Source organism: Coregonus lavaretus (genome assembly GCF_964263955.1).
Source record: "Coregonus lavaretus genome assembly, chromosome: 9".
In the NCBI taxonomy this organism is placed as follows: domain Eukaryota; kingdom Metazoa; phylum Chordata; class Actinopteri; order Salmoniformes; family Salmonidae; genus Coregonus; species Coregonus lavaretus.
The window spans coordinates 17,467,729-17,488,974 of record NC_139996.1 but is presented as its reverse complement, the minus strand read 5'-3'; the positions used below and the strand labels follow the sequence as shown (position 1 = coordinate 17,488,974).

Sequence of the window (21,246 nt, the reverse complement as noted above, 5' to 3'; positions counted from 1 at the left end):
TACCAGCTAACTGCATCAAACCAGTATTATCATGTTTTGGGACAAACAGACTGTAAACACACACAATGCTTACCTTGGTTTAATCTGCAGAAATGGAAACCCGTGCAGCTTGAGGAGCCAGAGCCTATTCACATCCCTAGCATTCAGGAGAGGTCTGCGAGATTAGTCGCTAAATTTAAGTGTAAACCTGAGAAACAAAAGGTATGGCATGTTGTGTGAAAAAACAGAGCCGTAAATAATCAGTCAATTCATTATCTGTAAGTGATAGGCCTAGTGGATTTATTTCATTTTTTCATAGTTTGAATGTCTTTGGTGTTGGTTTACTACTGTACTCTAGCTAAGTGCTAATTCCTCATTCTCATCATTCTCAGTCCTGTCCTCTAACACACCACATTCACTACCTTAACTGTATGGTCTACACCTGTTGTATTCGGCGCATGTGACAAATACAATTTGATTTGATTTGTTGCCTTTTATGAACTGTCCTATTTTGATGTCCTCTCTCTTTCCCCTGGAGCCTAAGAAAAAGCCCTCACATTTCTTTATAGAACAGTGGCATCTGTCTCGCAGCCAGAACCCAGAGAGCCCCCTCTCCTCCCCTGAAACTATCAGACAGGTAGCCCCTCCTCTCTGGCGACAACTACACTAACACATTACCTCATCTCTGCTTCCTGGAAACCTCACTAGATTGATTTTGATAGATTGGCTCTATTTAAATTATATAAGATATACCTACTGCCGTCAATGACAGCTGCATTATAACATTTCTCCTCAGACTGCTACATTTTACATTTTAGTCATTTAGCAGACGCTCTTATCCAGAGCGTCTTACAGTAGCAATTAGGGTTAAGTGCCTTGCTCAAGGGGACATCAACAGATTTTTCACCTAGTCAGCTCAGGGATTCGAACCAGAAACCTACCAGTAACCACCCTGCTAACCAGTAACCTCATAAATTGACCTAAGCTGAATTTGCCCCTGTGTTTCTACTGCATGGCAAATGGAGATTGGCTTTGGAACAATGCAGCATTTACAAGTACATCATAAATGAGTAGTTACCTCTGCTAATAGTGGATTAGTTATGTCAAGGCGCAGCAGTCAGGGCACCCTTGTTAGTATGCATAGGTCAGATGAACCTGTCACATAAAAATCCCTTAAACCACTAAAGCACGCACAAATAGCCTAACACACAAAGCTAAATCATCTATCACAATCAATCAGGTTGCTCTCGCAAAATAGTTTTCTAACCTCAATGGTCTTTCCTGGTTAAAGAAAGGTTAAATAAAATCTGGATCTTGTGTGGAGCATGGGATGTTTTGTGAAAACAGCACAAAAACAAAAGTGCATGGCTAAATTCTGCCTTACCCGTCCTATTCTGTTCTTTGTAATCTAATAATGCCTTCTTCTGCAGGAGCTAGAGCATCTGCGCTCTGATGACCAAATGCCGTTACATGTCCTTAGTATACAGGAGAGGGCTGAGCAGCTAGCCTCACAGTTTCAAAGCAAGCCGACAAAGCCACAGGTGATACACACCACTCGATAGCCTTGGCCTGGGTTCAAAGTCCAGGTGATACACACCACTCGATAGCCTTGGCCTGGGTTCAAAGTCCAGGTGATACACACCACTCGATAGCCTTGGCCTGGGTTCAAAGTCCAGGTGATACACACCACTCGATAGCCTTGGCCTGGGTTCAAAGCCACAGGTGATACACACCACTCGATAGCCTTGGCCTGGGTTCAAAGTCCAGGTGATACACACCACTCGATAGCCTTGGCCTGGGTTCAAAGTCCAGGTGATACACACCACTCGATAGCCTTGGCCTGGGTTCAAAGTCCAGGTGATACACACCACTCGATAGCCTTGGCCTGGGTTCAAAGTCCAGGTGATACACACCACTCGATAGCCTTGGCCTGGGTTCAAAGCCACAGGTGATACACACCACTCGATAGCCTTGGCCTGGGTTCAAAGTCCAGGTGATACACACCACTCGATAGCCTTGGCCTGGGTTCAAAGTCCAGGTGATACACACCACTCGATAGCCTTGGCCTGGGTTCAAAGTCCAGGTGATACACACCACTCGATAGCCTTGGCCTGGGTTCAAAGTCCAGGTGATACACACCACTCGATAGCCTTGGCCTGGGTTCAAAGCCACAGGTGATACACACCACTCGATAGCCTTGGCCTGGGTTCAAAGTCCAGGTGATACACACCACTCGATAGCCTTGGCCTGGGTTCAAAGTCCAGGTGATACACACCACTCGATAGCCTTGGCCTGGGTTCAAAGCCACAGGTGATACACACCACTCGATAGCCTTGGCCTGGGTTCAAAGTCCAGGTGATACACACCACTCGATAGCCTTGGCCTGCGTTCAAAGTCCAGGTGATACACACCACTCGATAGCCCTGGCCTGGGTTCAAAGTCCAGGACTTTACCACAACAACTGACCTGATCTCTGATCTCCTTAGTTACTTTACAATATGTCATTAATGTCAGATCGAGTAATAAAACAATAGATAAAACACCACTGTGATTCGTCCTACTGTTTACTCAGTATCTGTCATTCTTGTATTCTGTAGAATTAGAAAATGACCCAGCCAAGGGATTTCCATACCAGCTTCTCTACCTACTCTCTCTGTTCTCATGCCATGTCCTCCTGCCTTAACTGTCCTCTCTTTTCTCTCTTTCCCCTGGAGCCTAAGAAAAAGCCCTCACGTTTCTTTATAGAACAGTGGCATCTGTCACGCAGCCATAGCCCAGAGAGCCCCCTCTCCTCCCCTGAAACTCTCCGACAGGTAGCCTCTCCCTCCTGAGGAGATCTGCAGTGTGGCTGACTCTAACACACTACCTTACTCAGTGCCTCTGGGAGATGGGCCAAATAACTCACTGCCTGGCCTCTGATATGGGATTGAACTGATATCCAATGTGTGTCCTAACAAGCATGTGGATAATGCATACAGGAATGGTTCATCTCTATGGGTGTAAACGCATGTGCCGTTTTAGTCCAAGATATTGCTCAGCTAGCTGTGGTGAAAAGTGTGATGATGACACAGTGAAAAGTGGAAGAGAATGTACTGTAGTCATAGCTATATGAATGATTTATGTTCCAATAGATTTATATTAGCAGTCCCTTAGGTGTGGCCTGCATTATTGCAGTTTTGTGGTCACTGTGCTTAGGGAGACCCGGCCAGGTGTTTTTGCCTCAGGACAGCCTAATTTGATCTTCATGTTGACAACAAATAATTTTCTGTTCCAACTGTGTTGGTGTAATCATGGCTCAGAGATGATATATTATAATACAGCATGGTATATTTACAGTAAATCTCATCCATACTTTTAAATATTTAAATGTCATACTTTTCTATGGCTTACACTGTGCTAACTCTGACCTAAATTCTGTCTCTCTGCAGGATAAATGTTATTTAGGGATTTTTGTAGATCTATTCCCGGCCATTTTAGGGTTACAGTTAAAGCGTGTTTGAGATAATACAATGAATCACTGATCTTTTGAATGTACATAGTTGATCCTAACATCCTGTGTCCATGGTGAGCAATTATGTTTCTTGTTTTATTAGCCAAAGGGTTGCGCAGGGAAAATTAACACCATAAATCTGGATTTGTGCGGATGCTCAATCACATTTGTGCGTGTGTCTGTGTGCATCTGTGTATGGGTGTAGGTTCATATAGCCACAGTTTATTGCTCAGCATCACAGGGCCAGTCAACAGCTGTTTGCTCCTCATTAAAGTAATAGTGTATAGACATCACTGGTGTTGTAATGCTTCAACTCCCAGTACCCTTTCTGTCGGACACTGCATGTGGTGGTGTGGCTCATGGCTTGATTAGTGTAAATGAGGGTTCAAGAGTTCTAAGCAGTTGGTTTGTACATATTTCTCTTCTGTTGAAAACACTAATTCAAAGCAGTTCATTGGGTTGGTGGGCCAACACATCTACATGCTTGATCAACCAAACATGGCTTCATTTCCCTCTCATGATATCAGTTTATTATTATTTTCCAGTGCTCTTTAGTGCCTTACATAGTGTACTACCTGACCTCCTATCATAGTTTACCCCTCTTCCTCATACTACTACTCTGTCGTTCCGTTCTCTCATATTCCTTTGCATTCTTTGCATGTCTTTATTTTTCCTCCATGTCTCTTTGTCTCTCTCATCCTACTGTCCTTTCTTCCTCTCTCTGCCGTCCATAGAGATATTTAAAGATGTACACAGGGGGAGTAAGCTTATTGGCTGATCAGATAGCCAATCAGCTTCAACCTCAGGAGGAACCTAAGCCCTCACTTGACAAGAGGGAATTGGTGGAATTGGTAAGAGCCAATGGTGTCGTAGGGCACTGGGCATGTTGTGGACCCAAGAGTGAAGTGACTCCAGCTTGCGAATGCAGCTGTGGTGTTTGGTGATAATGAGTGTAACTAGGACTTCCTGCTAGTTCTAGAGAAGTATTATAATTGTGTGTTTCTTAGGAACTAACTCTGTGACCATTGTTCTGTGTGTGTCGAACATTTGACCTCGCGTTTGTTGTGGTATCCAAAATGTGCTATAATCTCCGGTGTTTCTGAAAATGCGAAGTTCTTCTATTTTAGTTTCCCATTTTATGGCCTACTAGGTTGTGAATGGTTTGATATCAATGGAACAGTTGATCCCATATCCCATAATTCTCTATCAGTTAGATTTTCCCACTAAGTTGTGAAGCTGGGGCTTCAGGAAAATAGCTACCCTCTCTCTCCATCACTCTGCACCTCTCCCGTGCCCCTGATTTAGTCTCCTCTCTTCCTCTACAGGGTTCGCTGAGGAAAGAGTTTCCCCAGAACATCGGGGGCAGCGACGTGTGCTTCTTCTGCCGGAAGCGTGTGTACGTGATGGAGCGGCTGAGTGCCGAGGGCAAGTTCTTCCACCGCAGCTGCTTCAAGTGTGACTACTGCGGAACGACGCTTAGACTGTCATCCTATGCCTTCGATGTGGAGGATGGTACGTACGCCCAATAAGCTTCTTTAGACCACTCGCCATGATCATATTGTAGTGTTCTTTTCAGTCAATACAAATGTAAGCTGGTCCCAGATCTGTTTGTTACATGTGAACAGACCTACCTCGCATACACTGTTGATATGTTAACAAAAACACCTCACTGAATGACAGTCACTTTGTTTTGTCTTGACAAAATTCAAACAGGGCACAGACATTACTGACATGCAATCAGATCATTTGAGAGTCGCTCAAATGAGCTTGTTACATGATCATGATACTGTAGAAAATGCTGACTGACATGTTGGCCTACTCATAGGCAGACATACAGTACCAGTCAAAAGTTTGGACACACCTACTCATTCAAGTTTTTTTTAAATTTTTACTATTTTCTACGTTGTAGAATAATGAAGACATCAAAACTATGAAATAACACATATGGAATCATGTAGTAACCAAAAAAGTGTTCAACAAATCAAAATATATTTTATATTTGAGATTCTTCAAATAGCCACCCTTTGCCTGGATGACAGCTTTGCACACTCTTGGCATTCTCTCAACCAGCTTAACCTGGAATGCTTTTCCAACTGTCTTGAAGGAGTTCCCACATATGCTGAGCACTTGTTGGCTGCTTTTCCTTCACTCTGCCGCCGACTCATCCCAAACCATCTCAATTGGGTTGAGGTCGGGGGGATTGTGGAGGCCAGGTCATCTGATGCAGCACTCCATCACTCTCCTTCTTGGTAAAATAGCCCTTACACAGCCTGGAGGTGTGTTGGGTCATTGTCCTGTTGAAAAACAAATGATAGTCCCACTAAGCGCAAACCAGATGGGATGGCGTATCGCTGCAGAATGCTGTGGTAGCCATGCTGGTTAAGTGTGCCTTGAATTCTAAATAAATCACAGACAGTGTCACCAGCAAAGCACCCACACACCATAACACCTCCTCCTCCATGCTTTACGGTGGGAACTACACATGCAGAGATCATCCGTTCATCCACAGCGCATCTCACAAAGCCACGGCGGTTGGAACCAAAAATCTCCAATTTGGACTCCAGACCAAAGGACACATTTCCACCGTTGCTCATGTTTCTTGGCCCAAGCGGGTCTCTTCTTCTTATTGGTGTCCTTTAGTAGTGGCTTCTTTGCAGCAATTCGACCATGAAGGCCTGATTCACACAGTCCCCTCTGAACAGTTGATGTTGAGATGTGTCTGTGACTTGAACTCTGTGAAGCATTTATTTGGGCTGTAATTTCTGAGGCTGGTAACTCTAATGAACTTATCCTCTGCAGCAGAGGTAACTCAGGGTCATTCCTGTGGCGGTCCTCATGAGAGCCTGTTTCATCATAGCGCTTGATGGTTTTTGCGACTGCACTTTATGAAACTTTCAAAGTCCTTGAAATGTTCCGTATTGACTGACCTTCATGTCTTAAAGTAATGATGGACTGTCGTTTCTCTTTGCTTATTTGAGCTGTTCTTGCCATAATATGGACTTGGTCTTTTACCAAATAGGGTTATCTTCTGTATACCCCCCTTACCTGGTCACAACTCAACTTCTTGGCTCAAACGCATTAAGAAGGAAAGATATTTCACAAATGAACTTTTAAGAAGGCACACCTGTTAATTGAAATGCATTACCTCATGAAGCTGGTTGAGAGAATGCCAAGAGGGTGCAAAGCTGTCATCAAGGCAAAGGGTGGCTATTGTTTAACACTTTTTTGGTTACTACATGATTCCATATGTGTTATTTCATAGTTTTGATGTCTTCACTATTATTCTACAATGTAAGCAATATAAAAATAAAGAAAAACCCTTGAATGAGTAGGTGTGTCCAAACTTTTGACTGGTAGTGTACATATACTGTTAGCATGGTCAATTATACCAAGCCTTGTCCTTGTGGTTACAGTAGGAGTTATCAGATTGTCCTGCATTGCCCTCTTAGAGCCTGCTCCAGTCTTGTGATTTCATTACTTTTTCTCTATGGGTGTCATAAGGTGTCTGTTGTGCTCGTGGAACAAGTAGCAGATTGTTAGCAATGACAGAGTGACTGTTTCTCCCTGTTTAGTTAGTGATCCCAGTCATCCCACTGGTAGAGCAGACTCCAGAATGTCCACTGGGAACCTAGGGAGGGAGGGAGGGAGGACAATAATAGTGTCTACCTATGAGCAGCATACTCTCATACACACAGAGGCTTTCACCATACTGAAGAGTATGCAACAGCCAGATGAGGTGAATGCAGGCTGATCTGGAAAAGTGTTTTGTTTTGCACTGATTTGATATTTCTCTGTTTTTGTCTCCTCTCCTATAGGGAAGTTTTACTGCAAGCCCCACTACTGTTACCGCTTGTCTGGTCAGGCTCAGAGGAAGAGGCCGGCACCGAGCCCTGCTCTGCTCAATGCAAGGGTACTACTGACCCATCCTCTCTCTCTACACACACACACACACACACACACACACACACACACACACACACACACACACACACACACACACACACATACAGTGGGGAGAACAAGTATTTGATACACTGCCGATTTTGCAGCTTTTCCTACTTACAAAGCATGTAGAGGTCTGTCATTTTTATCATAGGTACACTTCAACTGTGAGAGACGGAATCTAAAACAAAAATCCAGAAAATCACATTGTATGATTTTTAAGTAATTAATTTGCATTTTATACATCAGAAAAGCAGAACTTAATATTTGGTACAGAAACCTTTGTTTGCAATTACAGAGATCATACGTTTCCTGTAGGTCTTGACCAGGTTTGCACACACTGCAGCAGGGATTTTGGCCCTCTCCTCCATACAGACCTTCACCAGATCCTTCAGGTTTCGGGGCTGTCGCTGGGCAATACGGACTTTCAGCTCCCTCCAAAGATTTTCTATTGGGTTCAGGTCTGGAGACTGGCTAGGCCACTCCAGGACCTTGAGATGCTTCTTACGGAGCCACTCCTTAGTTGCCCTGGCTGTGTGTTTCGGGTCGTTGTCATGCTGGAAGACCCAGCCACGACCCATCTTCAATGCTCTTACTGAGGGAATGAGGTTGTTGGCCAAGATTTCGCGATACATGGCCCCATCCATCCTCCCCTCAATACGGTGCAGTCGTCCTGTCCCCTTTGCAGAAAAGCATCCCCAAAGAATGATGTTTCCACCTCCATGCTTCACGGTTGAGATGGTGTTCTTGGGGTTATACTCATCCTTCTTCTTCCTCCAAACTCAGCGAGTGGAGTTTAGACCAAAAAGCTCTATTTTTGTCTCATCAGACCACATGACCTTCTCCCATTCCTCCTCTGGATCATCCAGATGGTCATTGGCAAACTTCAGATGGGCCTGGACATGCGCTGCCTTGAGCAGGGGGACCTTGCTCTCTTCAGGTCATTGACCAGATCCTGCCGTGTAGTTCTGGGCTGATCCCTCACCTTCCTCATGATCATTGATGCCCCACGAGGTGAGATCTTGCATGGAGCCCCAGACCGAGGGTGATTGACCGTCATCTTGAACTTCTTCCATTTTCTAATAATTGTGCCAACAGTTGTTGCCTTCTCACCAAGCTGCTTGCCTATTGTCCTGTAGCCCATCCCAGCCTTGTGCAGGTCTACAATTTTATCCCTGATGTCCTTATACAGCTCTCTGGTCTTGGCCATTGTGGAGAGGTTGGAGTCTGTTTGATTGAGTGTGTGGACAGGTGTCTTTTATACGGGTAACGAGTTCAAACAGGTGCAGTTAATACAGGTAATGAGTGGAGAACAGGAGGGCTTCTTAAAGAAAAACTAACAGGTCTGTGAGAGCCGGAATTCTTACTGGTTGGTAGGTGATCAAATACTTATGTCATGCAATAAAATGCAAATTAATTACTTAAAAATCATACAATGTGACAGACCTCTACATGCTTTGTAAGTAGGAAAACCTGCAAAATCGGCAGTGTATCAAATACTTGTTCTCCCCACTGTACACACACTGGATCTGTCATGTCGGACAATCAGCAGATGTAGGATGTGTATTGACCCCCTCCTCCCCTCCACCTCTGTTGCGTCTTCAGGAAAACCAGGCGTCCTTGCCCGCCGTGGTCACCGTGGACTCCCCCGGGAGGGGGGAGATGGCATCGCCGTCTCCCACCGAGCGCCGGACCTCAGGTACCCCCACTAGCCCACTCTCCTCTCCTCTAGCTGTGGTGCCACTGCCCCGCCTGGCCCCGCTGGCCCGGGCTCGAGGGGTGGGGGAGGGGCCCCTGCGCACCCTCCGCCGCACCCTGTCCTGGACCTGCCACCAAGTGGAGCTAAACCCCCTCGACTCGCCCTTCCTGTATACCTACTGTATCTACCTCGTCTGCTGTTTCACCCTCAACGCCCTGCTCAATCTCCTAGCATGACCTGCAGCATGATGTACTACAGTACTCATAGAACATATCCCCCTCCCCCCTCCATACTTCATAAATGAATGACTCTGAGTGAATGTAAGCTAGCATCCTCTATTCCTCTTTCGTATAGCTAGCTGTCCTATGGATGTGAATCTTGTGATTCTGTGCGTGTGGTGTGTTGTTTATTTCTTGAAGATGCAGCATTCCCTCCCCTTCGCATCCAATTTTTGCCAGTAAAGTAGCCCCACTGGCAGCTAAATTTTAAACGAATGGTGCATCTCCTTTGATTTCTCACGGCTGGGAAATTAAAATAACAGTCAGGCAAAATGATGAGCCTTCGCTGTTTGCTTCTCTGGGTTTTTAAGACTTAATTCAACTGTAGTTACTTACCTTTTCTCACTGTGTTATTATTAATTTAACGAGTTAAGTCATTTAACAGTAACCTGTTGAATTGATTTAATAGTTGTACATTAAATGTAATATTTATATTAATTTAATTAAAATATTAAACATGTTATATTACTCAACAAATACATTGAGTATGCTCTTTTGCCTGCCTGTGCTTTAATCGAAGGCCAAACTCTATTGTGATTGTAACCTGTAGTGGTCTGTGACTTTCTTAGCTTTACCTTGTCCTATTTGACCTGCTCACTAGAAACATGCCTGTATAGGTGCTTGTGATTGGTTCTTTGTAAGCTTTACCTTTTCACCCTCCTGTCAGAGCAGCCTGAAGCTGAGAGCTAGTGCTTGAAACAGTGCTTGTGATTGGTCCCTTGTTAGGTCCACCCTCCCTCTCCTCTCTCAGACCGTACCGTCAGTGGCTGTCCTGTCTGTCCTCCTGCATCCCTCTACCTTCCCACCCCTCTCTTTGCATTCTAACACCTCCACTGCTTTTGCTAAATGCTGCATTTCTCTTGCATGTACTGTAGTCTCATAGATGCTACAGATGAAACGTGTAGGTTGATGTATCTAATGTACGGCTAATTATCTAAAGTGTGAAGTTTGTAGCTTAGATTATTTTATTAAGTAATCTGTAGGCCTACTAGGCCAGTATTATATTTAAGGTAAGTATAAGGTATCATCCCGCAACTACTAGAACATTTATACTTGGTAATAAGATAAGATAGAAGCAGGCCGCAGACATGACATATACACTACAAAAGTATGTGGACCCCTGCTCGTCGAACATCTCATTACAAAATCATGGACATTAATATGGATTTGGTCCCCCCCTTTGTTGCTATAACAGCCTCCACTCTTCTGGGAAGGCGTTCCACTAGATGTTGGAACATTGCTGCGGGGAATTGCTTCCATTCAACCACGAGCATTACTGAGGTCAGGCACTGATGTTGGGTGATTAGGCCTGGCTCACAGTCGGCGTTCCAATTCATCCCAAAGGTGTTCGATGGAGTTGAGGTCAGGGCTCTGTGCAGCCCAGTCAAGTTCTTCCACACCGATCTCAACAAACCATTCCCCAAACTGTTGCCACAAAGTTGGAAGCACAGAATCGTCTAGAATGTAATTGTATGCTGTAGCGTTGATTTCCCTTAACCGGAACTAAGGGGCCTAGCCCGAACCATGAAAAACAGCCGCCCGACCATTATTCCTCCTCCACCAAACGTTACAGTTGGCACTATGCATTCAGGCAGGTAGCATTCTCATGGCATCCGTCGGACTGCCAGATGGTGAAGCGTGATTCATCAGTCCAGAGAATGCGTTTCCACTGCTCCAGAGTCCAATGGCAGGGAGCTTTACACCACTCCAGCCAACGCTTAGCATTGCGCATGGTGATCTTAGACTTGTGTGCAGCTGCTCGGCCATTGAAACCCATTTCATGAAGCTCCTGACAAACAGTTATTGTGCTGATGTTGCTTCCGGAGGCAGTTTGGAACTCTGTAGTGAGTGTTGCAACTGAGAACAGACGTTTTTTACACGCTACGCGCTTCAGCATTCGGCGGTCCCGTTCTGTGGCCTACCACTTCACAGCTGAGACGTTATTGCTCCTAGAAATGTGTACTTCACAATAACAACACTTACAGTTGACCGGGGCAGCTCTAGCAGGACAGACATTTGACCAACTGACTTGTTGGAAAGGTGTCATCCTACGACGGTGCCACGTTGAAAGTCACTGAGCTCTTCAGTAAGGCCATTCTACTGCTAATGTTTGTCTTTGGAGATTGCATGGCTGTGTGCTCGATTTTATACACCTGTCAGCAACGGGTGTGGCTGAAATAGCCGAATCCACTAATTTAAGGGGTGTCCACATACTTTTGTATTAATGGCTAACATTGATCATTTCATAACACATACTAACCTGTGGGAATCCCTATCATCAGGTTGGTCGAATCGGATTCATTGGCTCATGAATCTATTGTCTCATGAGACTGTGATGCAGACTCTATTGTCTTCTAAATGCTCCCTCTGTGATACTAGAGTTCTGCATTCTTCAGTTTCACTAATCTGACATAAACTGTCACCACTAGCGCCATCACATAAAAACAAATGAAGTATCTCACTCGCTGCCTCACCACACCATGCTTTGGTGAGGGTTGCATGCGGCCATTGCTTACAACACATTTTCTGTTGGTAAGTTTATCTCTCACCTTATTTTAAGCTATATTTATCATTTTAAATAACAGTTGCAGTGCCCTATGCCAGTGTGTAATCTCACCTAAAATTTAGACTGATTCTACTAGACCAGGAATGGGCAACTTTGATGGGGGTAGGGGGCCACATAAAATCATGAAGGGCCGCATTGGCTCACTGGTCTGCGTACTCACATCCATATCCATCCTGCAACTCTACACATTTTGCCATGGGGCGGAGAGAAGATTTTGACATTTTATAACTAATTTCATACAACTCTACACATTTTGTCATGGTGCGGAGAGACGATTTTGACATTTTATAACTCATTTCATACAACTCTACACATTTTGCCATGGGGCGGAGAGATTCGGGATGCTAGTTGCCCAATCCTGTACTAGACTGTCAGTGTCTGTCAGTTTTACGACTTGCTAGAAAGGATGGGAAAAAGGCAAAGTAGTACCAACCTTTACCCTGTTGCATATAGAATTTTAGATTATATCATTCTATATATTATAGTATAAATAATATATATTATATTTGTGAGCCACTGTAGGAAAAACAATTAATGCAATAAATTCTTAGAATGACTGTGTGTTTTTGTCTGTTTGTCCTAGAATCTAAAGAAATGTGTATACAAACATAAAAATGTCTCAAACATGACACACATCAGTTGGTGCTCAACTATAGTCATGGAAACGTGACTATGGAAAAGATCTGGTTGCTAGAATGTTATACAGTAGGTACAGTATACTGGTCCGATGGTATAGTGCAAACCTTGAGAGAAGTTGCAAAGGAGCATAGCACCAGTTTGAATGATACGCGAGCCTGCATAGTGTCTACAGCCTTGCATGGCTCTTGCACTGCTGTATCCCTCCAGCTCCTCTCCTCAATCATGCTACCCATCTGATTCTTAGAAAGCCTGTCTGTATTCTCTCCCCCACACCCCTCCGCCCTCGCCCCTCCACGGTCCACCCCAGTCCCAGAGGTCAACGGGCTGCAGGAGCCCAGCCTGCCTAAGCGTCTGCGGGGCACGCCGGAGCGCATCGAGCTGGAGAACTACCGTCTATCTCTGCAGCGGGAGGAGGATCTGGAGGAGGTGCCCGAGGAGATGCTGGCCGAACACAACCTGAGCAGCGTGCTGGACAAGGACAAACACGCAGACCTGGGCTCCAGGTAAGACAGAGGGACAGTCAACTCTGCGAGGGGTGGCTAGTGGCAGCAACTGTTGAATATCACCAACTTAGGACTGTGTATTGTAATGTACACAAACCGTGGCAGATGCTTAAATTATCATTTAATATTGCATGCTCCTATGTGATGGTTATGGTCAGTGCTTGTCTAGTATTAGATACATACAGTGCCAGTAAGTGTTGGTGTGTGTATATCCTCTGTTGCACTCCTACAGCAGCTCTGAGTCTGACATGGAGGAGGAGCAGGAGCCCCCCAGCCCCTCAGACCTGGGAGGGGTACCCTGGAAAGAGGCTGTGGAGCTTCATGCTAAGCTGAAGACCGACAGCGACCCAGGGGCTGAGGGAGAGGACGGGGCTCAGGCTCACATTGTTAGAGACCTAAAGGTGGCGGAAGAGGAGGAGGAGGAAGATGATGAAGAAGAGGACGATGAGGAGGAATCGAGTGATGGTAAAACTATTTTTCTTTACAAAATGAAACAGTTTAAATTTGACAAAGTGTGTCTACTGTGTGTAGTTTATCTACAGGTTCAGTTTTCAGATGTCCTGTTGGAGTGCTGATATTCTGTCATGAGAAAATGTATTTTTTTTTAATGAGATGTGTGATTTGGAATGTAGCAGACCTGTCACTCAGTGGGTTCTACAGTAAACTGGTGCCAGAGAGGTGTCATCCCTATGATGTCATCCCTATGATGTCTTCCTCATCTCTCCTCCTCATTTGTATGTGAACATTCTGTCTTCATCTCAACTCTGTGACTATCGGTCCTCTATTTATCTCAGAACAGACTAATTCTGCTTTTTAGAGAAAAGTGTACCTCTTTCACCTGTCACTGTAAAGTCATTGTTTTCCTCATCTTCTCCGACCTCCTCCCTCTCCCTCTCCTCCTTTCTTCCTCCGTGTGTGTGTGTGTGTGTGTGTGTGTGTGTGTGTGTGTGTGTGTGTGTGTGTGTGTGTGTGTGTGTGTGTGTGTGTGTGTGTGTGTGTGTGTGTGTGTGTGTGTGTGTGTGTGTGTGTGTGTGTGTGTGTGTGTCTCTCGTGTGTCTGTGTGTGTGTCTCTCGTGTGTCTGTGTCTGTGTGTGTGTCTCTCGTGTGTCTGTGTCTGTGTGTGTGTCTCGTGTCTGTGTGTGTGTGGGATATGATATGGGCCATGTCTCCCCCTACTGGCAGAGGGGGAGTACTGCCCGTGGGACAGGGAGCTCCAGTCAGGCGTATGGCTGGAGAACCTCAAAGATGAAGAGGATACAGGTACATTTAAAGGTAGCACCACTGCCTGCAGATGGGGTTTGCACACTTATCGACGAGTGAAGGAACCTTCTCATTAATTAACTCTTGTGTTGGGTTTGTTTCTTTTTACCAGGCTTTCTCCTGAAGTGTTGTGTTGGCATCTTTGTGTGTTTGTGTTATCTGTTTTGGTTATGTTTGAATTGTGGAATTTTGATTGAGAAGGACGGTTATTTTTTATTCTCAGTTTTACATTCTCAAGCTGAAATATTACCACTTGTTTTATTCTATCCCTTAACATTCTTCTTATTCACTTTTTTTCTTGCAACTTTGTTTTTGTACTAATCCACTTATACTAAGAAAATGTACAGTGTCCCTTTTAGTCAGTCAACAGTTTTGCTATGGTAGAGACTTTGTCTTTCAGATGTATAATATTTTACTGTAAAGCTGTTACTGTTGTTCTAGGACACTAGTGCATGCAGCCTCCATCTCCTTCCTGTGGTAAATCATATTTCAACCTTACTGTCTCCTACTGGTCTAAAATCACCTCTCTGCCTTCTCTCTCGTCTCCCTCTCTTTCTCTGTTCTGTCCTGTCTGTTTACATTTGTGTTCCTACCCCCATTCCTCAATGACTCTCTCATACAAACCACACACACCACCATCACACACCAACCATATACGGTCCACCCCCTACACCTCCATACAGCCAGATACCTGCAGATCCAGCAAGTGCTGCAGCCTGTGGATCCTACAGGCATTAAGAATATCAGAGGAGTCTCCGTGCTGTCGGAGGGGCCTCCTGCCTCGGCCTCCCAGCCCTCCACCACGCTCACCCAGCCCTCCTCCACAGGTAACCCAGCCCAGAGGAGCTGATCCCTGGGTACACTTCCCAGGCCGACCCCTTGGCTCCCTGGCTGTGGGTCTCCCGGTTGGGGGAGGGGACCAGTGTCTCTCATCAGACTGGCTACTGCCAACCCTCCCTCCCACACTAACCAACCTCTTGTCTATAATCATATGTGGTTTTGATTGTCCTGCTTTCTTTTGTGTCTCTGATTTATGTTGTGTCTCAGTGTTGTCGCGAAGGGGTCTGGGGTTGTGACCGGTGGACAGAGACACAGGTGTCACTTGGTCAGGTCAAAGTTCACCAATCACACCCCAGATTCCTTCCTTTATTTATTCCGTTGTTTCTTTCCCATGTGTCTGTTCTGTTAATTTCCTGTCCCAACCATGTTTGTTTTAAATGTAGCCCCCGCCAACACATCCGCCCGTCATGAGGCTGTGCGAGTCTGGTTGGAGTCGGTGTCCGGAGGTAGTGCAGAGCGATATATGTGATCATTATATATGATGATCCCTATACCTTTGGCTTACAGCTCTATTCTGCTCTACCTTCCTTATAGCATGGCAGCACACACAGACACACACTCACAAGCATGCATGCTGGAACTATACCAACACTTTACCAGTTTACTCACCACCCAACCTTGCTTCCCTGTACGTCTGATCAAACTATAAAGTAAAGTATTGGAGTAGAAGGAGACGAGTTATGGGGTGGGGGGGGGGGGGGGGGGGGGGGTAGTGGTAGTTTAAAAGCCTGTCAGATATAAGGGGTCTGATCATTCTGGGGCATCACCGCAGGGTGCCAGGCCAGCCAGGATAAAGCTCTGTAAAAGCTGTGCTTCTCTTGTAGGCTACACACCACACTCACCAGGGCTGTTGCAAGCCTATGGTAGTCTGCCTGGCGTGCACAATGATGTCACTAGATGGGTAATGACTTGTGTGGGTGGAGTTGTCAGTTAGAGCGCTGTCAGTTCTCTTGAATCCTTGTTTTCCTTTGATATTAACAGTGGCATGTTTCTGAGGTGGGCTGACTCCCATTTCAAGGTTTTGGGGCAGTTTCGTTCTTGACAAACACACAAAAAACATACAAACTAGTAACATAAAGTGTATGGATCTCACAAGGACCCTTTTGACAGGAGGGATACTTTTGCTTTCCCACTTCAACATGGATGCAATTAACACCTTGTGGATTTGCAATTGCTTGATGCAAGTGTCCTCCATTTGCATTTGCAGAAATGGATCAGTGCATGTCTCTAACCACGAATCATGTCATGATATATGCTCTTCTTTTTGTTTATTGTTTATCTGCAAAGGCTGTTTTGTGCAAATATATGTGAGTGTTATAATGACGTGTCTATGAACATCTTACCACAAATCTCTTTTTATAGTTGTCCCAGAAATGGACTTTTCCTAAGCCTAGTCTGTATTAGGAGTTATTATAGATCCCCTTTCATGTGCTTTTCTCATTTCTGTCTCCACGCTTCAAATTCACCCAAAGGCCTTTTTCTTAAGTGTTTGTTTAACCTTTCATTTCTTGCCTTTGCCCTGAGGTCAGAAAATGAGAGGGTTCAGATTAGACAGCTTTGAGCGAGTCTTAGACAGCTCTCTTTGGTTGAACCTAGGGCTGTTACGGTGATTGTATTACCGCCACACAGGTGGTCACGAGTCATGATGGCAGTCAAATTCCATGTGACCGTTTAGTCACGGTAATTAGGTTTCTCCAAGCTCTGATGCTGCTGATGGTCATTAGTAGCCTACCAAACTTGCTAACTGCCTGGTACTCAGCACTCTATTGTCCCTCTAATCACTCTGACATTAATGCAAAGGTAATCGAAAATCTAATCAAACACTTCATGAGAGCTCATGTTGCGCAACATTTCTGTAAGCTATGCAATTGCTTGAGAAAAAAGAGTGATGGCCTCTATTAAAAAGAGGAGGATCCCATCAGCTCTCTATTATCTAGGCCTACTATATTTATTTGTCAACTTTCCTAATATTAAGCACGTTGCTTCTCTTTAAAACAGGAGTATAGCCCACCTGGCTGGCATGAAAATGAACCACAGGAAAAGCGTCCTCCATTCGCTATTTAAGTGCATAGATTACATGTTTTTTCCCTGCTGCCCCTGTTTCGAGACAGGTGCATGATAATGGTCCATTCTAAATCAAAACAAATTTCACACATATATTCTTTAGTATATAAAAAATAAAAAATAAAAATGTGCCATTTAGCAGACGCTTTTATCCAAAGCGACTTACAGTCATGTTTGCATACATTTTTTGTGTATGGGTGGTCCCGGGGATCAAACCCACTACCTTGGCGTTACAAGCGCCGTGCTCTACCAGCTGAGCTACAGAGGACCACGTAAAGACAAGATTAAATCAAGAATAGTGTGATGGGTGACAATATTAGCCTATCACTTGTCAATGATGCCCAGCTTAAGGCAAACAGCGCATGCTTTTTTTTTTAGACTTTATGAAATCATAGTCGCACACCTCATGTAGCCTAGCCCATAGGCCAATATGTTTTGTTAAGGTTTGTATCAGAACTAAAGTGGTCAAATAACTTCTTAAAATGAAGCACATTAATTCACTTTATAACGGGTGTATAGCCTAACTGGCATACATACGCAGCGCGTGAGTTTCAAGTTTGGGGAAGATAATTTTCACCATACAAATGCACCTTTATAATAAAAGCATTACATGCATAATCACATTTGTGGTCACTTTTGAGAATGGTGTTTTCCTGCTAATGGAACATTTGCAATTACAGCTTATATTATATTACTGCTGTGTGTGCATTGCTGCGTGACAGAATGTGACAGCCTAATAGTTTATCAACATTTTAAGCTAAACGTTCTCATCTGTTGCGTCAGACTCATTGCTTAAAGCATTTTTTGATGCTAGTGGTTGTATTAATTTGGGATCTATCGCATCCCACAACTGTCCCGGACTATGTTTGGAATATTTCTTTCTCACATAGAATAGAATAGGTCAACTTTTGTAATACGGGTGATAGTAGATTGATATAGGCTAGTGCTTTTGCTGTGTGTTAGGCGTAATCATCTTGTTGTCTGACGAAAAGTAAATGTGGACAGTTCTTCCAATATCTTCAATATGTGCCTCGGAATTGGATAAGGACATTTGCAGTTGCGTCCCCCGATGTGTCTGTCTTTACTTGTAGCCTGTGAGAAAGACCTGATCACGTGACTGAGAGCCATGTGAGTGAGAGGTGCTTTGGCACGCAGCGGGGAGAAGGGAATTATAATTATTATATTCAGCCCAAGGGCACAGCGGCCGCTGTCCGCAAAAGGCATGGATATTTTTTTTGGGGGGGGTTTAAAATAAAAATTGCAGCCGGGAAATTCGAGGCAATATCAAGTGCTTGTCAAATTGTGAATGAGAGACTGATGAAGTGTGTATAGCCTGCGCAAAAAACAAAGCAGAGCTCATGCCTTTCATGCAACTTTTTTCAAATCATCATTAGAGTCTCATCATGCAGCCTTAGAATGTATTAAAAATCTAAACTTATAGCCCAACATTTGTATCACAACTAAAGTTACATAAATATCTCTAAATTAAGCATATAGGAGTACCTGTTTAACTGCTCAACACAGAATAGCCGCATGTGCGCACTGCCTCAAATTGTTTGTAGAAAATATCCTTTCTATTTTATTCAGCTTTGTTCAATTGTATTCTTCATACTATAAAATAATATAAAATAATGCCACTTGTCTGCTAAATGAACTAGTGTAGCCCACAGCCATATGGTATAGCCAGATCAGGGCCTAACATAAGGACAACGCAGAGTATGCTATTCTGTTCTTCTGAAATAGACTACATTTTCTTCATATCATGTTTCTTTAGACCTGTCTAGAATAAATAATGGATTTATTGTGATGGTGTAGGCTATATTACATGGATTTATTATACTTTTTAAAATGTAGATATTCCAAAGGTCTGCATCAGTGGCTTGTAGGCTATGCTAAATGTGTTTATGTTAATTAACGGTAAATTACCGTGAGACAGCCAGTTATTTGCTTGACCATCACCGGCTGACAAAATGTCATGACCGCCACAGCCCTAGTTGAACCAGACTAAAAGCTCAGTTGGTACCCTGTTTAACTGTTTCCTCACTCTCCTGTGCCCTCAGAGACCTGTGAGGATGATGACCCGGAAGCAGAAGTTGGCAGCCATGATTTTGAGCCAGGCACAGAGATGGACCAGGGTATGGAACCAACTTTTTCAACAAATCTGCTATTTAGTTTTCTACTTATTCATTTAATACTAGAGTGAGGTTTCACAGAATGTGTATGAACAACTGTACTTTATGAGCTATGATGACAGCAAGGGTTAGACTGGTGAGGTACATTATCGGGTTCTAAGATGTACTTGTTAGTACATTGTTAGGGCGGAGACATGAGCATCTCGTCATTATATACAGATCTCTGGTATAAGTGAGAGTCCACCAGGAAGTGACATCACACTTACCTCTCACCTCTCACACCACAGATGGAACAATGAACCAGATATTTCACTGGATGTATAAATGTGAAGCATCCGGTTGGCGTTCCCACTCACTACCAAATATGGTGAGGTACATTATCGGGTTCTAAGATGTACTTATTGTCTATGTTATTACAGAAGACATTCCCTCCGACGCGGAGGCTGAGGCTCATCTACACCAGTCAGAGATCAGTGAAGCACTTCCTGAAGAGGACAAGAAGTCGGAGAGTCAGGGGTTCGCCTCCAGCATTGAACAATCTAGTGTCAGTCTGGTGAAGTTAGTTGGGGAAGTTGTGCTCTTGCCAGTCAAACCACCGACTCCACAGCCTGATTCACAGGTAAGAAATGTTGGTAACACTTTACATTAAGTTGCCCCTATTACTAACAACGTAGGAGTTACATAGGCTTTACTATATAATTACATGGTAATCGGGTTGTTTTGTGGAATCAGTTATTACACAATTGGAACAAGGAATGTGTAATTACACATTCACTTGCTGAAGGTTATGCCACATGAGTAACTTTATGTTATTACTCATTTTCTTGTTCCACTATGTAACTAATGTTTTGTAATTACATGTTTGAAAGTCACCTGTGAATTACAACGTTAACACCTCAAACCAAAATCGGACCTTGTTACATGTTACTACATGGTGCCACTACCATTGAATCCAATGTAGTTACATAGGATATACTTGTAATTATCATGTACCTATGCAGGCGCAGGCAACTTAATGTAAAGTGAAACCCAGTAGAGTATAATCTTTATAATTACTATGTAGTTACAATGTAACAACCTTTGCAGACACTAGGCTAAACAGGAGAAATTAGGAGACATGACAAATTAGGTATAAACCTTTTAGTTACAATGTACTTACAATGCAACAATCTTTAACAACCAACCCTGTATTTGCAATATTGTTACAAGGGATATACACTGAGTGTACAAAACATTAAGAACACCTGCTCTTTCCATGACATAGACTGACCAGGTGAATCCACGTGAAAGCTATGATCGCTTATTGATGTCACTTGTTAAATCCACTTCAATCAGTATAGATGAAGGGGAGGAAACAGGTTAAAGAAGGATTTTTAAGCCTTGAGACAATTGAGACATGGATTATGAATGTGTGCCATTCAGAGGGTGAATTGGCAAGACAAAATACTTAAGTGCTTTTGAACAGGGTATGCTAGTAGGTTCCAGGCGCACCGGTTTGTGTCAAGAACATGTTATTTCTCCAACCTCGTGAAAGTGACAAACTGGCCCATTTTCATTTTTGTCAAAAATAACATTATATCGAAGGACCGTTAGACCCGATGACATGTTTCTGGGCATTACGTGTTTCTGAGCTTAGCTAGACAACGTCACCATGACATCGCCTACAAGTGTGATCAGGGATGTGCCTATCTTCATACTGTACTGTCTTTGACCTAAGCTTGTCACCTGCCTTCCCACCTTTGGGACAGCGACTCCCATTGTTAGGGCGGAGACATGAGCGTCTCGTCATTATATACAGATCTCTGGTATAAGTGAGAGTCCACCAGGAAGTGACATCACACTTACCTCTCACCT

General features: G+C 44.0%; 1 protein-coding gene across 1 annotated transcript in view; it reads left to right on the top strand.

The window, feature by feature from the left end:
• LOC311135029 (protein-methionine sulfoxide oxidase mical3a-like) overlaps positions 1 to 21,246 on the top strand; it is a 106,145-nt gene that overhangs the window by 55,132 nt on the left and 29,767 nt on the right. The window contains exons 17-24 of the mRNA XM_084168882.1: positions 4,795 to 4,981; positions 7,285 to 7,379; positions 9,017 to 9,110; positions 12,901 to 13,096; positions 13,329 to 13,561; positions 15,580 to 15,642; positions 19,321 to 19,395; positions 19,812 to 20,011. Coding sequence (XP_084025008.1) covers positions 4,795 to 4,981; positions 7,285 to 7,379; positions 9,017 to 9,110; positions 12,901 to 13,096; positions 13,329 to 13,561; positions 15,580 to 15,642; positions 19,321 to 19,395; positions 19,812 to 20,011 — 1,143 coding nt within the window. The remainder of the gene's footprint in view (positions 1 to 4,794; positions 4,982 to 7,284; positions 7,380 to 9,016; positions 9,111 to 12,900; positions 13,097 to 13,328; positions 13,562 to 15,579; positions 15,643 to 19,320; positions 19,396 to 19,811; positions 20,012 to 21,246) is intronic.